The sequence below is a fragment of the Prionailurus viverrinus genome, chromosome C1 (genome assembly GCF_022837055.1).
Source record: "Prionailurus viverrinus isolate Anna chromosome C1, UM_Priviv_1.0, whole genome shotgun sequence".
Lineage (NCBI taxonomy): Eukaryota > Metazoa > Chordata > Mammalia > Carnivora > Felidae > Prionailurus > Prionailurus viverrinus.
In genome coordinates this window covers 141,831,136-141,846,618 of record NC_062568.1, presented here as the reverse complement: position 1 = coordinate 141,846,618, position 15,483 = coordinate 141,831,136, and the positions used below count along the sequence as shown (strand labels likewise).

Here is a 15,483-nt window from a genome sequence, read left to right as displayed (position 1 = left end):
AATATAGAAGTCACTGATGACCTTAATGAGATGATTTGTTTTGGAGTAGTGGGGACCAGAATGGTTTCAGCAGACAGCGTGAGGAGAAAAAATGGAAAGAGCATGTATAAACAATAATTTTTTTAAAGTTTATTTATTTTGAAAGAGAGAGAAAGAAAGAGAGACTGAGAGTGCAGGGGAAGGGTAGAGAGAAAGGGAAAGACAGAAAATCTCAAGCAGGCTCCGTGCTGTCAGTGCAGAGCCCAACGTGGGGCTCAGAACCATGAACCATGAGACAATGACTTGAGCCAAAACCAAGAGTTAGACGCTTAACCTACCAAGCCACCCCAGGGCCCCGACAATAATTTTGAGTATTTTTACTGAAGAGGGAAGGTGAAAAAGGTAACACCTGGAAGAAAACCTGGGATCAATATAAGTTTTGTGTTTTGTTTTTAAGCTGGAAGAAATAATAACATCTTTATTTTCTGATGGAACTGATCCATTAGAGAGAACAAAGTTATGATGCAGGAGAAAGTGGGAAGAAGTAGGCAAGAGAATAAGATATGTAGTAAACAAGTAGAAGTTTGACCTTAGCTAGAAAAATGGCTGTTCATTCACAATAACAGGAGAGAAGGCAGAGTCAATGGCATATATACAGAGAGGTGGGTAGAAGCAATACTAGAAACTAGAAAAAGAGTATGGAAATAGAATTCAGAATGCAATCAAAGGGACAATGTAGTGTTTTAAGCATGATGAGGAAGGATGTGAGGTTATGAGGGAAGTAGGAATAATGGAAAGGCAATAGGATCGATGGGTTAAAATTCTTATTGGGACTGTGGGACTAGTTATAAGAGAAAATGTACTAGAAAAAAAGGAGATTATGGTTGGAAAATGAGAAGTTTGAAACTGAAAATAAGGAGAAGCTGGTATTACTGGTAATGACAAGGTAAAGGTTATGACCACAGCAGTTAGTACCTAAAGAGAGCAGAGAATAAGATCACTGCAGGAGAGGATGTCAAATCCTAGATATCGGGTAGATCAATCTACAGTATGTGGTTTCTAGTACTTAACAACTGACATCTGATTATACAAAATTTGATGGAAAAGTGTGTGGGGAGATTGTTAAATATAATACTAATTTATAATACTTGCCAGGTATTATAGATTTGCATTTTGTTATTCCTATCCATTAACAAATACTTCCCTATTGTTCTTTCTTAAAACAAAACAAACAATTCTCCAGCTTTCATTGTATTTTGACTACATACAAAAACCTTAGTAACTTTAAAATTATATTTAGGACTTCTTTCCAAAAAGTTGTTCTAATTTTTACCTCTACCTTGCTTGAAATTGTCTAGTGCTTTCGTACCAAGCACAAAGTAAAGAATAAAAAACATCTTATTACTCTTAAGTGTCAATTGCTCTGTAATCAATTTGCAGATATAGGAGAAGAAATGTAATTAAGAGTCTAAATTATTAGATTAGTCTATGATATTTACAAAAAGAATTTTGAGTAATACACTTCATTCACATTGTTTTGGAAAAAGCCTTAGCAAGAATATTTCATCTTTAGTAATGTAATACTCAGACATTATAGTAATTAAGAAGTAGTTATACATCATCTCTACATTACAGAAGGAATCTCACTGGAATCTGTATCAGCCCATTTATAATCTCTTTGAATTCAAGAAATTCAGAGCATCAGGGCTGGAGTCATCACTTTGGGTCCTATTTAAATTTTGTCATATTAGCTTTCTCTTGAGCATGTAATGCTTGAGCATGTAATAGTAAATTAAAGACTTAACATTTTTTTAAAAATGTGGACAATGTCGCGCAGGGTTGTTTTCCAGATTAGAGATGATTCATGTAACATACTTAGAGCAATACTAGGCTTAAATTGATCTGAAACCAATGGAAGCGACAATAGTAATAAATACTAAGACTTAGTAGATAAGACGCAATCATGGCTCTCCTGAGTTCTAGAGAAGTAAACTTTAAATGAGTACATTTTAAAAGGTGCAAAAGAAAAAATTACTGTCTCCTTAAATGTAAAAATGTTTTAAGAACCTGTATGTTATGATGTTTCTCATAAGAAAGAGATGTAGTTCATGTGAGTCTAATGATTCCTCTTAAAATAAATGTGATAGACACACCTTAAGTATCTCATGATAATGTAAGTTTTGGTCATGAATGCCCAAATTCTTAAATAACTTATTTTCAGAACTTGAAAACAGGCCATTCGTATATTACTACACAATATTAACTGAAGAAAAAGTTGACAGAAAATGCATCTTATTTAGCTTTCCATAATTTTACTGGCACACTTAGACAACAGAAATTTCCAGAACATCATTAAAATGGCTAAGGCATTTAGCTTCCTATTACATTTTGAGAAAATTTATAAATAATTAGCTCAAATTACTAAGACCATAAAACCACTGTCAGAACAAGTAAATATGCAGTAGGCATAATATCATTTAAAATATCCCTGGAAAATTCCAGTTATAGGCTTACATTATTTGGAGGGATTGTATGCTTATAGTATGTTTTTTTCCTTTGTTACAACTTAAAATTTGGTGCTATTAAAAGACATTCACACAACAGTTGTTTTAAGAGAAGCACTTTTTGAAGAGTATTTATATGATACTTACTCTTGGTCCCAGTTCTCCAAAGAGTCCAACTGGTCCTTCTTCTCCCTTAGATAAAAATCAGAACATTTCATGGCCTGAAATAAGTACTTAAAAATGTTAACACTTATTCTATTTATTCTGAAACCTGAAACTCACTCTGAGATGTGATGAAAATAAAGCTGTGGCTTGTTTGTATTTTAGAACTGTATCATCCCATAACGTTTTAATTTTTTCAGTTACAACACCACATCTACTCTAAGGGATACCTGTACTATTTGACTGTTTTTAAATTGGTAGATGGTAAAAGTAACATATAGAAAATTGAGAACGAATAAGAGTAAAAGTGATTAGGGTATCCATCACAAAATCAGGATATCTGACAAGGGGCTAATATCCAAAACATATAAGGAACTTATACGACTCCATACCAAAAGCCAAAAAAATCCAATTAAAAAATGGGCAGAGGACCTGAATAGACATTTTTCCAAAGAAGACATACAGATGGCCTGGAGACATATGAAAAGATGCTCATCATCCCTAAAAATCACAGCGAAGATTAACAATCACTGAGATCATAAATTAAGGATAACCTTTACCTTCTTGGGCTCAGTATCTCTCCCACTCAATTAAGTTCTGAATAGATGGAAATTAATATCCATTGGTATATTAAAATATTATTGGCAAAGAATGCTTGCTCTTGGTACATTTTAATACTTCATTCATTTAATAAATATAGTTTTGATTCTTAGTTCTGTTTTAAGGCATAGAGATATAAAGGTATATCAGATCCTACCCAAATGGAGCTTAATGTCTAGAGCTTTCTTTAGACTAACTTATAAGTCCAACGTCCTTGGGATCAAACCAGTTATAATGTCATAAAATATAAAATCTTGTGTATTCTTCTAGGATCAAAAAATGTATAGAGTAACATCAAAAAATAATTTTTATACATTATTCTTAAAGAAAATTAAAAAGCAATAAATGTTTTTATTATATTTATTGACATATTTTCTAAATATACTGACTTTTCACCTTTAAATAAAAAGTTGATATTACCATATCTGAATAGCATACACAGACCTATCTAGATTCATATAATCTACTTTATTTATTTGATCAACAAACATTTTTCTCAATTCACAATTCAATTAAAATAAAATTTCTTGGGTCACAAATATAAAATAGACACAAATAGTAAATATACATCCAAGTACATATGAGGGAGATTCTAGCTCAGATTCCTCAGACATTCCATGGAGATCACTGGCATAAATTACTTAATGAATTCACAACACTGAAAATGATTCCAAATCCCATTTCATAACTGCCAGTGTAAAATGGTAACTTAAAAAAATCCTGTACGGCAAAAATTGTCCACACTAAAGCAATGTTTTCTTTAAGCAAAAAATAAAGTCCAAGGAAAAATAAAAAGGGAATACTTGAACTAAAACAATTGCTGACTGGGGTATTTATTTTTTCCATACCTGAGGTCCTTTGAGACCAGGAGGTCCTGGAGGTCCCCTATTTCCAAGGAGTCCCTATAAAAGAAACATTGGCACAAGCAAGAAAAACTTCAGCTCAATTAATATTTTTCAATCAGCATTAATCTGGATATGGGCAATACAATTTGGTACAATTCTTTTCCCATTATGAAGTTATCAAATTGGGTCAGAGGGTAAGTGACCAAAAAGTATAGAGCATCTAAAAAATTGGGAAATGTAGTAAACTTATTCTTTAAAAATATGTTGTCATTCAAATAATCTGCTCAGTATGTTTCTCTTCAACCAGACACAACCAGACACTCAGAAAAAGTACTTCTAGGGGCGCCTGGGTGGCGCAGTCGGTTAAGCGTCCGACTTCAGCCAGGTCATGATCTTGCGGTCCGTGAGTTCGAGCCCCGCGTCAGGCTCTGGGCTGATGGCTCAGAGCCTGGAGCCTGTTTCCGATTCTGTGTCTCCCTCTCTCTCTGCCCCTCCCCCATTCATGCTCTGTCTCTCTCTGTCCCAAAAATAAATAAACGTTAAAAAAAAAAAAAAAAAGTACTTCTAAATTTAAAGCAATGGGTCCTGGGGTGCCTGGGTGGCCCAGTCGGTTGAGCTTCTGACTTCAGCTCAGGTCATGATCTCGCAGTTCACGGGTTTGAGCCCCCGCGATAGGCTCTGTGCTGACAGCTCAGAGTCTGGAGCCTGCTTTAGATTCTGTGTCTCCCTCTATCTGCCCCTCCCCTGCTCTTGCTCTCTCTCTCTCACTCTCAAAAATAAAATAAAAAATAAACATTAAAAAAAAGCAATGGGTCCAATTGTTAATTTGATAATTTGATTATCAAATTGTTAATTTGATAACAAATACATAATACAGTATCCACAATGTCTAAAAACAGATGGAAGAGATATATGCTGTTTTAATATCCGTTAAGAGACTAGCAGAATCTAGAACACATTATTTGCACTAAATGTTCTTCAGTTTATTTCCCTTCTTAATACAAGCTGGCAAAAAGAGGAATTTGTAGAAGAAAGTAACAATCTGAATGTGATTAGCAATTTCACGATTAAAAGAAATCTGTTGTTACTCAAAATGCATGCTATTAAAAATCAAATGCTCTGAATAAAAATTCAGCAAAGTCACTTAAAAAAATCTTTCTACTTCAGAAAACACCCTATACTATCTATTTAACATGGTGACATTTTTCTTATTCAGTTCTGTTCCTCTAACTATTCAATGTGTCAGCAAAGTTTTAAGTAAATCTCTTTTAAAAACTACCTTCTGCATTATTGCTTTTAGTGATTCTATAACCATTCAAAGATTTTATCTAAGTTTTAAATGTAGTAAATAACTATGCCAAATAGCAAATCTATCCAGGTAGCTTTAATCATTTGTTCTGGAATGCAGCAAAGTGACAAACTGCACTAAAATCTTGTCTTCACATTATGCCTTGCTCTATCTTTGCTAAATTGCAACACAATCAAAAGGTGAAAAACTCTTGGTCAGTTTAAAAGTCTACAATGTATTATCACAGGCTTATTATGTACATGGCGCCATTGGAGAAACTGCATGATCTCAGGCAATAACTTAACATTTTTGTGCAGCTCTCTTATTTTTCATTGGAAGAGATGGATTAGATTATTGAAATGGGTGTATGTTGTTATATGCAAGTCCAACATACATTTGCTTTTTTTTTTTTTTTTTCAGGCAAAAGCATCCTAATTTTACTTAGGGAAACATTTTCTCCCCACTCAGCCCACACGATTTGAAGGGAGGTGAGTCCATCCCTGACTAAATGTGAGGGTGGACATGTGACATGTACCTAAGTCAGCCAGCATATTCTACACCCCCAGAAACAGTGATTGGTTCAGTAATGAGCCAGAAACCCACCTCAGTCTAACTAAAGGAAATTCTGGACTACATTGGAACAGTTGGGAATAGCATTAAGGATGATGGGAAATCATGAAGGAGAGAGAGCCTGAGGATGAAATCCATAAATTAACACATGAAGAGAGTAGGAGTAATTGGATTCTAATGATATTGTTTGGGGTCCTGGATTTAGTTGTTTGAATTCCTAAACTTTGCTCATATTTATATAATCATGTTTAAGTTGCATTTTCATTACTTACAACTGAAAGAATTCTGACTGATACAATGATGTCTAACTCTTTAGTATCCAAAATATTCTTCAAGATCTCTAAGTGATAGGTTTTAAGTATTTAGACTGACATAAGGTATGGAATCAATGCTATGATATTTAAGTTCCAACACAGGACAGCTAATGCTTAACTATTTAATTAATTCTTCATTCATTTTTCATCCAACATTTATTAATTTTCTATGTGTAAGGTATAATAAATAGCACATTAAACCCTGAGTATACAAATACAAATGAAACACAATTCCTATTCTCAATGAATTCCTAATTTATTATTGATGATGGCATTTTAAAATAAAAAATAGTACATAAGAGTTGTAATCGAAGTAGAAGTAAAGTATAATGGGAACTTAGATGAAAGAGAAACATCTTCTCTGGGAGAGTCAGAAAGTTGTAATATTTGCAAATAATTTTTTGCTGAGTTATGATCGGCTAACAAAGCCGATCATTTTTTTTATAGCATAAAAAAAGCAGACACTAAGAATCTATTACCAACTCCTGGGGCTCAAAAGACATTGATGAATATACAAGTTTAGATTAGTGTGTATGTGTAAGAAACGGACTCAGCTCCATATCCAGGGTGTAACTAGCTGATGGCTGAGCGATAAAAGAAAACTAAGTTCCCTTATTCTCTCACTGCAGCTTTTTACCCTGCATAGGTGGTATTACTGACCAAGAAACAAAAAATAACTCTCTCAGGGAAGCAGATAAATCCAGAGTCTTTTTTCCTTTCTCTTCCAAGACCAATTTACAATCTTAAAAAAATTATAAAGGCAGAATTAAAAAAAATACTAGTTATATGCTGTTTATTAGAAACACAACTAAAACAAAAATACAGGGAGATTTAAAGTTCAGAAAAGTAGAAAAAGATATGCAAGAGATTCACCAGCTCAAAAAAGCTGAAATAATCATATTAGTGTTACATATGAAAGACTTCAAGGTAAGACAGATTATTAGAGTTAAGAGGGTCACTAAATAATGATAAAAGGCTATGTTCACCAGGAAGAGATGAAAAACTCTCAATTTTTATGCAACTAATAAATTCCACTACATGAAGTAAAAATTGATAGATAAAGATAAATTGAGTAATCTAATGTTAGACAGGGAAATTTTAACACATTTCTCAGAAATTACTAGATCTTGGCAGGTAAAAATCAGGAACAGAGAAGACTGAAATAGCAAAGTGACCAATCTTGATCTACTGGCCATATGTAAAACACTGAATCCCCAAGATGGAGTTTACAAAGTCCTTACAAGCACACGTGGAAGATTTGTGAAAAGTAATCTGAAGAAAGAAATAAGGCCATAAATGAGTATCAACAGTTGCATCAATCACAAAATTGCAGTACATCTACATCGTGTGTTACTATATAGCAGTAAAAATAAATAAGCTGTAATTACATGCATCAGCCTAGAATATATGGGAAAGAAAAGACTGAGTGGCAGGGGCAAATCACTGAAGATTTAATGTACTATGGTTCTATTTATATTAATTTCCAAAACAAGCAAAACAACACATTGGTAAAAGTGTGGTAAAAGTATGGTAAAGTATGGCAAACACAAGGGAGTTGTTATCTATAAATGCAAGAAGGGAAGTGAGGGATACTTGGGAAACTTACAATGGTCTAATTCTTAACATTAATACAGTTTGTGTTATTGTCATTGTTTAAATTGTGCACATCTCATATTTATCATGTTAAACAAATTCTTTTTTTTTAATTTAAAATAGAATCTGAAGTCGAGTCTGGATATGGATTTCAGCTCTGAAGCTTACTAGGGCTATAACCTGAGTTTCCTTATCTGTAGAATAATGTTACCATCATCATCATGAGGTTGTTACAATAAATAAAAGGGTACCTTGACTATAACAGAGACTCAATAAATATTAGTTTTCTTCTTATACATTGCACGTTGATTAGTGTTTACAAGTCTTTAAACTGATATTGCACTTATCTACCCCATATATTCACTACATTCATATTTAAATTTGCTATTACTGTTCTTCTGAAAACAACTCTTTCATCATTTTACTCTCAAAATCTTCCATAGAGTAAAAGAGTGGAGTTTCAAATGCAACTGAAGTCGTTATCAGCTTAAAATAGATTGCTATAACATAAGAGGTTTCATATAAACCCCATGGGAACCACAAAGTATCTATAAAAGATACACAAAAGAAAACAAGAAAGGTTTTGAAGCATGTCACAGCAAAAATTCAACAAAACATAATGGAAGACAGCAAAAGAGGAAAAGAGGAACAAAGAAGCTATAGGACACAAAACAATTACAATGAACAAAATGGCAATGGTAAGTTTTTATCAGTAATTACTTTTTTAAAAAATGTTTATTTATTTATTTTGAGAGAGAGCATGTGCAAGTGGGGGAGGAGCAGAGATAGAGGGAGAGAGAGAATCCCAGGCAGGCTCCACACTTATCACAGAGCCTGGCTGTGGGGCTCAAACTCACAACCATGAGATCCTGACCTGAGCTGAAGTCAAGAGTCAGATGCTTAACCAACTGAGCTACCCAGGCACTCCAGTAACTACTTTAAATGTAAATGGATTAAAGTCTGCAATCAAAAGACTTAGAGTACCTGAATGGATTTTTTAAAAATCCAATTATATGATATCTACAAGAAACAGACTGTAGACAACATATAGTGAAACTTGGAAAAAGGTATCCCATGCAAATGATAACCAAAAGAGAACAGGTGTGGCCCTACTTACGTGAAACAAAATAGACTTTAAGTCAAAAACTGTCATAAGAGACAAAGAAGGATATTAACTAATGACAAAAGGGTCAATTCACCAGGAAGATATAACAATTATAAATAAATAAGCACCCAATATCAGATACCCAAATACACGAAGCAATCATTGACAGAACCGGAGGAAGAAACAGACAGCAACACAATCAGTGCAAGAGATTCCAATGCCCTATTTTCAATAATTAATAGAACAACCAGACAGAAGTTCAATAAGGGAAACAGAGGACTTGAATAACACTAAAATCTAAATGGTCCCAATAGATAAAGAACATTCCACACAAAGCAGCAGGATGTATTTTCTTTTCAAGCATATATGGAACATTCGCCAGCATAGATCACATAGATCACATATTAGGTCACAAAACAAATCTTAACACATATAATAAAATTTAAATTATGCCAACTATCCTTTCTAACCTTAATGGTATGAAAGTACAAATCAACAGAAGGAAAGCTGAAAAAGTCACAAATAGGAAGAAATTAACACACTCTTGAAGAACCCATGGGTCAAAGAAGAAATCAAAAGGTAAATTAGAAAATATCTTGGGACAAATAAAAATGAAAACACAATATACTAAAGTTTATGGGATGTTTAAAAGCAGTACCAAGAGGGGATTTTATTTATTATTCATGTATTTATTTTTAAAAGTTTATTTATTTATTTATTTATTTATTTATTTATTTATTTAGAGAGTGCAAGAGCACACGTGCAAGTGGGGAGAGGCAGAGAAAGGGCAAGAGAGAGCTAATCTGTGCTTAGCTTAGAGCCAGACTCGGGGCTAGATCTCACCATTGTGAGATAATGACCTGAGCTGAAATCAAGAGTCAGACACTTAACTGACTGAGCAATCTGCAACCCACAGGCCCCCTAGGAGAGAATTTTAAAATGGTACACACCTTCATTAAAAAAGATCTCAAATAAGCCACCTAGCTTTACACCTCAAGAAACTAGGAAAAAAAAAAAAAGAACAAATTAAGCCCATAGTTAAGAGACAGAAAGAAATAATAAAGATTAAAGCAGAAATAAGTGAATAGAAAATAGGAAAACAATAGAAAAAATGAATAAAACTTTGTAACAATTAATAAAACTTTTGTTAATGAAAACAAAATTGACAAACCTTTAGCTAGACTGACAAAAAGAGAGATAATACTTAAATAAAATAAAAAATGAAAGAGGAACATAAGATGCTAGTATGAACAATTATATACCAACATTTTGGATAACTAGAAGACACACATAAAATTCCTAGAAACATATATCCTACTAAAACTAAACATGAAGAAATACAAAATCCAATAGATCTCTGAGTAGTAAGGAGATTGAATCAGTAATAAAATATATCCCATCCAGGAGAAGCATAGAACCAAATGACTTCACTGGGGAATTCCATAAAACATTTAAGAAAGAATTAATGCAAATCATTTCAAACTCTTTCAAAAAGTTGGGTAACGTAAAATTTCTGTTCACAGATGACAAGAGGAGGGAACACTTTCAAACTCATTTTATGAGGCCAGCATTACCCTGATACCAAAGCCAGGCAAAGACACTACAAGAAAAGAAAATTACAGGCCAAATTCTCCAATGAATATAGGTGTAAAAACCCTCCAAAAAAAAAAAAAAAAAACTAGCAAAATGAATTCAAGAGCACATTAAAGGACCATATATCATGACCAAATGAGATTTACTCCTGGGATATAAGAATTGTTTACATATGAAAATCAATCATATGATATACCACATTAACAAAACAAAAGATAAAAATAACATGATTATCTCTATGGAGGCAGAAAAAGCATCTGACAGAATTTAATAGTCTTTCATGATAAAACACTCAACCAACTAAAAATAGAAGGAAATTACCTCAACCTTATAAAGGTCATATATGAGAAGTCCACAGTTAATATTGTGCTCAACAGTGGAAAACTGCAAGCTTTCCTCTAATATTAGGAATGAGGCACGGATGCTCATTCTCATTGCTTCTATCCAACATAGTACTAGAAGTCCTAGATAGAGCAATTAGTCAAGAAAGGAAAAAATGCATCGAAGTAGGAAAGAAAAGGTAAAATTTCTGTTCACAGATGACAAGAGCATGTATGTAAAAAATGCTAAGGATGTTAGCAACATATTGTTAGAATTAATAAATGAATTCAACATAGTTGCAGAATTACAAAATCAATACACAAAAATAAGCTACATTTCTATACGTTAACAACAAACAATTCAGAAAGGAAATTAAGAAAACAATCCCATTTACCACAGCATCAAAAACCATAAAATATTTATGAATAATTTTAACTAGGGTGGTGAAAGATTTGTACACTGAAAATTATAAAACATTGTTGACAGAAATTAAAGATGACACAGTGAAAAAAAATAAAGATGACACAGTGAAAGATATATCATGTTCATGGACTGGAAGACTTAATATTGTTAAAACATTTACACTATGAAAAGTAATCTACAGATTCATTGGAATCCCTGGTGAGAACTCAATGGCATTTTTTGCAGATATAGAAAAAACAATTCTATCATTCATATGGAACCACAAAGAACCCTCAATAGTCAAAACAATCTTGAGAAAGAAGAAAGCTAGAGGTCTCAATTTCTTGACTTCAAAATATATTGACTCGGGTCATGATCTCACGGTCTGTGAGTTCGAGCCCCACATTGGGCTCTGTGCTGACAGCTCAGAGCCTGGAGCCTGCTTCAGATTCTGTGTTTCCCTCTCTCTCTGACCCTCCCCCACTCACACTCTGTCTCTGTCTCTCTCTCAAGAATAAATAAACATTAAAAAATTTTTTTAAAAAATGCTATAATAATCAAAACAGTTTGGTACTGGCATAAAGACAGATATATAGACCAATGAAACAGAATAGAGTACCCAGAAATAAAACTACACACACATGGTCAAATAGTCTTTGACAAGGGTGCTATGACTACAATGGGGAAAAGATAGTCTTTTTAACAAACAGTGTTAGGAAAACTGGATATGCAAAAATGAAATTGGATGCTTAAATTACACCGTGCATACAAATCAACTCAAAATGGATTAAACATTTAGACATAATACTTGAAACCATAAAAGTCCTAGAAGAAAACATAGGAGACACCTCCATTATATTGGTCTTGATAATGACTTTTTGTATTTGACACAAAAACAAAGGCAACAAAAACAAAAATAGACTAATAAATACTTCTGCACAGAAAGAAAACAACCAACACAGGGAACAGGCAACTTATAGAATGAGAGAAAATATGCATAATCCATAAATATGACTGTTTAATATATAACATAATAAGGAACTCCTACAACCCAACAGCAAAAACCAAATAAGCCAATGAAAATAATGGCCAAAGGACTATAACAGAAATTTCTCCAAGTAAAACACACAAATGATTGAGTATATGTAAAATGTTCAACATCACTAACCGTTAGGGGAATGCAAATCAAAGCCACAAAGAGACATCACCTCGTAACTGTTAGAAGGACTATTACAAACAAAAAAGGAAATAAATGTTGACAAGGATGTAGAGAAATTAAAACCCGTGTGCACTGTTGGTGGAAATGTAAAAAAAAATAGTGCAGCCATTATGGAAAACTGTGTGGAGTGCCTCCAAAAATTAAAAAATAGAACTACCATATGATACAGCCACCCCACTCCTGGGTGTTTATCTAAAAGAATTGAAAACATGGGGCGCCTGGGTGGCGCAGTCGGTTAAGCGTCCGACTTCAGCCAGGTCACGATCTTGCGGTCCGTGAGTTCGAGCCCCGCGTCAGGCTCTGGGCTGATGGCTCAGAGCCTGGAGCCTGTTTCCGATTCTGTGTCTCCCTCTCTCTCTGCCCCTCCCCCGTTCATGCTCTGTCTCTCTCTGTCCCAAAAATAAATAAACGTTGAAAAAAAAATTTAAAAGAATTGAAAACAGAATCTCAAAGAGTTAAGTGCATTCCCATGTTCAACGCAGCATTATACAATAGTCTATAGGTGGAAACAACTTAGATGCACATCAGTGGGTGAATGGATAAAGAAAATGTGGATATTTAGACTACTGGGCAATGGACTGTTATTCAGCCTTTAAAGGGAAGTAAATTCTAACATATGTTACATCATGCATGAAACTTGAAGACCTTATGTGAAGTGAAATAAGCCCATCACAGAAGAACAAACACCGTATAATTCTAGATATATGAGGTATCTAAAGTAGTGATCGTCATAAAAGCAGAAAGTAGAATGGTGGCTGCTACAGGTTGGAGGTAGAAATTCAAAGTTGCTGCTCAACAGGCATAGCCTTTCAGTCATGCAAGATAAAAATGGTCTAGCGATTTGCTGTACAACATGTGGATATAGTTAACATCATTGTACTGTACACTTAAAAATTTGTTAAGAAAGTAGACTTTATGTTATGTTTTTATCATTACAACAAAAAATCTTCTTTGGGCTTATTAGCATTTAAACTTCTCAGCTTTATATTTAAGATTTGTCACAATCTGACTCCTAACTTTTTTTTTTAAGACTGATAGGTTTACTTTTGCCCTCCATCTCTAGTTCATTTTTGTATTTATTGTATAAAGACTCTCATTCCTTGACTCTACCTGGCCAAATCCAATCCATCCATCTCAAAATCCTACTGTAAAGTTTTTCAGAAAAATGGCCATAATAGTCATTCCCTGAGCTCCTTATTGTTCATTTATATGTTGCCTAGTTATGCTTTTTTTAGCTTTTCCCATGTGGAAATCTCACACTTCCGGAAAATTACAAGTTCCTAGCAGACAGAAGACCATGTTTTAATCTTATTTACAAGTAATTTCTTAACACAATATCTTACGCATTGTACAAACTCCTAAGTATTTTTCAGCTGACTAAATGATGTCTGGAGAATAAAATGGCTAGTGTAAGAAATCTTGATTTAGCACATGAAATGTGCTCAGGGCTGAGCTGAGGTGCTCTTAGAAAACTATTCAGAGGTATGCATTTTTCTCTTACCAAGTTAGCTCACCTCTATACATATGATCACATGACATTTTCATAATTCAGTGTGAAGGTTATTTCCACATATTCTATAACATAATTTTACAAATTAAAACAGGCTTCCTATTTCTTTTTTTTTTTTTTAATTTTTTTTTTCAACGTTTATTTATTTTTGGGACAGAGAGAGACAGAGCATGAACGGGGGAGGGGCAGAGAGAGAGGGAGACACAGAGTCGGAAACAGGCTCCAGGCTCTGAGCCATCAGCCCAGAGCCTGACGCGGGGCTCGAACTCACAGACGGCGAGATCGTGACCTGGCTGAAGTCGGACGCTTAACCGACTGCGCCACCCAGGCGCCCCCAGGCTTCCTATTTCTAATAGTAGGCTTTCTCCAAAAACTTATCAGAGATGTCATACAACAGAAAATAACAGCCTATTTTACCACCCCTAATTCCACAGCCAAAGTAACAACACAAACCATTATAGGAATAAATAAATTATTCTATTTACTGGAGAACAGAATATTTATTGGGCACTTACTTTCTGAAGTAAGCAGCAAAGGATGGTTTTTCTAATGTCATGAGATACTTGAAAGCAGATGGCCAAATCGGGTGGTTCTTAAAAAGGCTCATGAGAGTATGTTTTGTATCTATATACACACATATATATACACACACATACCCATAATGAATAGAACCATAATCAACATAAGTTTCCAATCTTAGTTTGAGGTTTTTAGTCAACTGGCAGAAAATGAAGAGAAACTAAAAGGCTTCTTTAGAGCTGTGCCAAATTGCTCTGGAAAGAACCCAACTGGCTTACAAATAGGGTAACCATGTATTTCACATAGAGTGCACATAATTGTCTTGATGACCTCCTTGAATAGCCTCAACAGGGCTTTAGTAATTGATATTGTCCCTAGTTTCCAAACAAGATATGTATATTAAAATAAATGAAGTTCTAAGATGCTTCCGTGATATTGTGTACAGAACTAAAGATCACGCTAATAGGGTCAGCATGTTTGACTCTGTTCTTCCCTTCTGTTTCTAGAAACGACTTCAATAAAAATAATGAAGCACCAAGAAGAAAAACATAAGCAGACGCTTCTTAACCTACAAAACAAAGTCCTTCTTCTTTTAAAATTATCTGGTCCTTTTGATAAAATCATCTCTTCTGAAATGTTATTTTAAAATTCAGTAATTTTAAACAATCAATTAGTCTAGTGATGTTCCTGATGAAGCTTAAAGTTCCTGTTTATTGAATACATTTAGATAAAGTAATCCACAAAGCAATTATTACTCATTGGAAATTCAACCATTTGTATTCATTAAAAGGTCTGGTTTTCAGGGGTTTTTGTCCCACTTTTAAACAATGTAATTCTAAGACTAAAAGAAGTAATGAGAAGGAAATTTTAAATATCACTATTGTAATATTGGTTGGTTTTATCAGTTGGTTTTCTTCAGTTCTATGACATTTTTCTTTACAAAACTTCAAGAGAAACAA

The 15,483-nt window shown here is 33.9% G+C and overlaps 1 protein-coding gene across 1 annotated transcript in view; it reads right to left on the bottom strand.

Moving 5' to 3' along the window:
* Positions 1-15,483, bottom strand: part of COL24A1 (collagen type XXIV alpha 1 chain) — a 410,128-nt gene that overhangs the window by 234,548 nt on the left and 160,097 nt on the right. Inside the window, exons 22-23 of the mRNA XM_047871498.1 lie at positions 4,094-4,147; positions 2,631-2,675 (exon numbers count right to left, since the gene is read on the bottom strand). Coding sequence (XP_047727454.1) covers positions 2,631-2,675; positions 4,094-4,147 — 99 coding nt within the window. The remainder of the gene's footprint in view (positions 1-2,630; positions 2,676-4,093; positions 4,148-15,483) is intronic.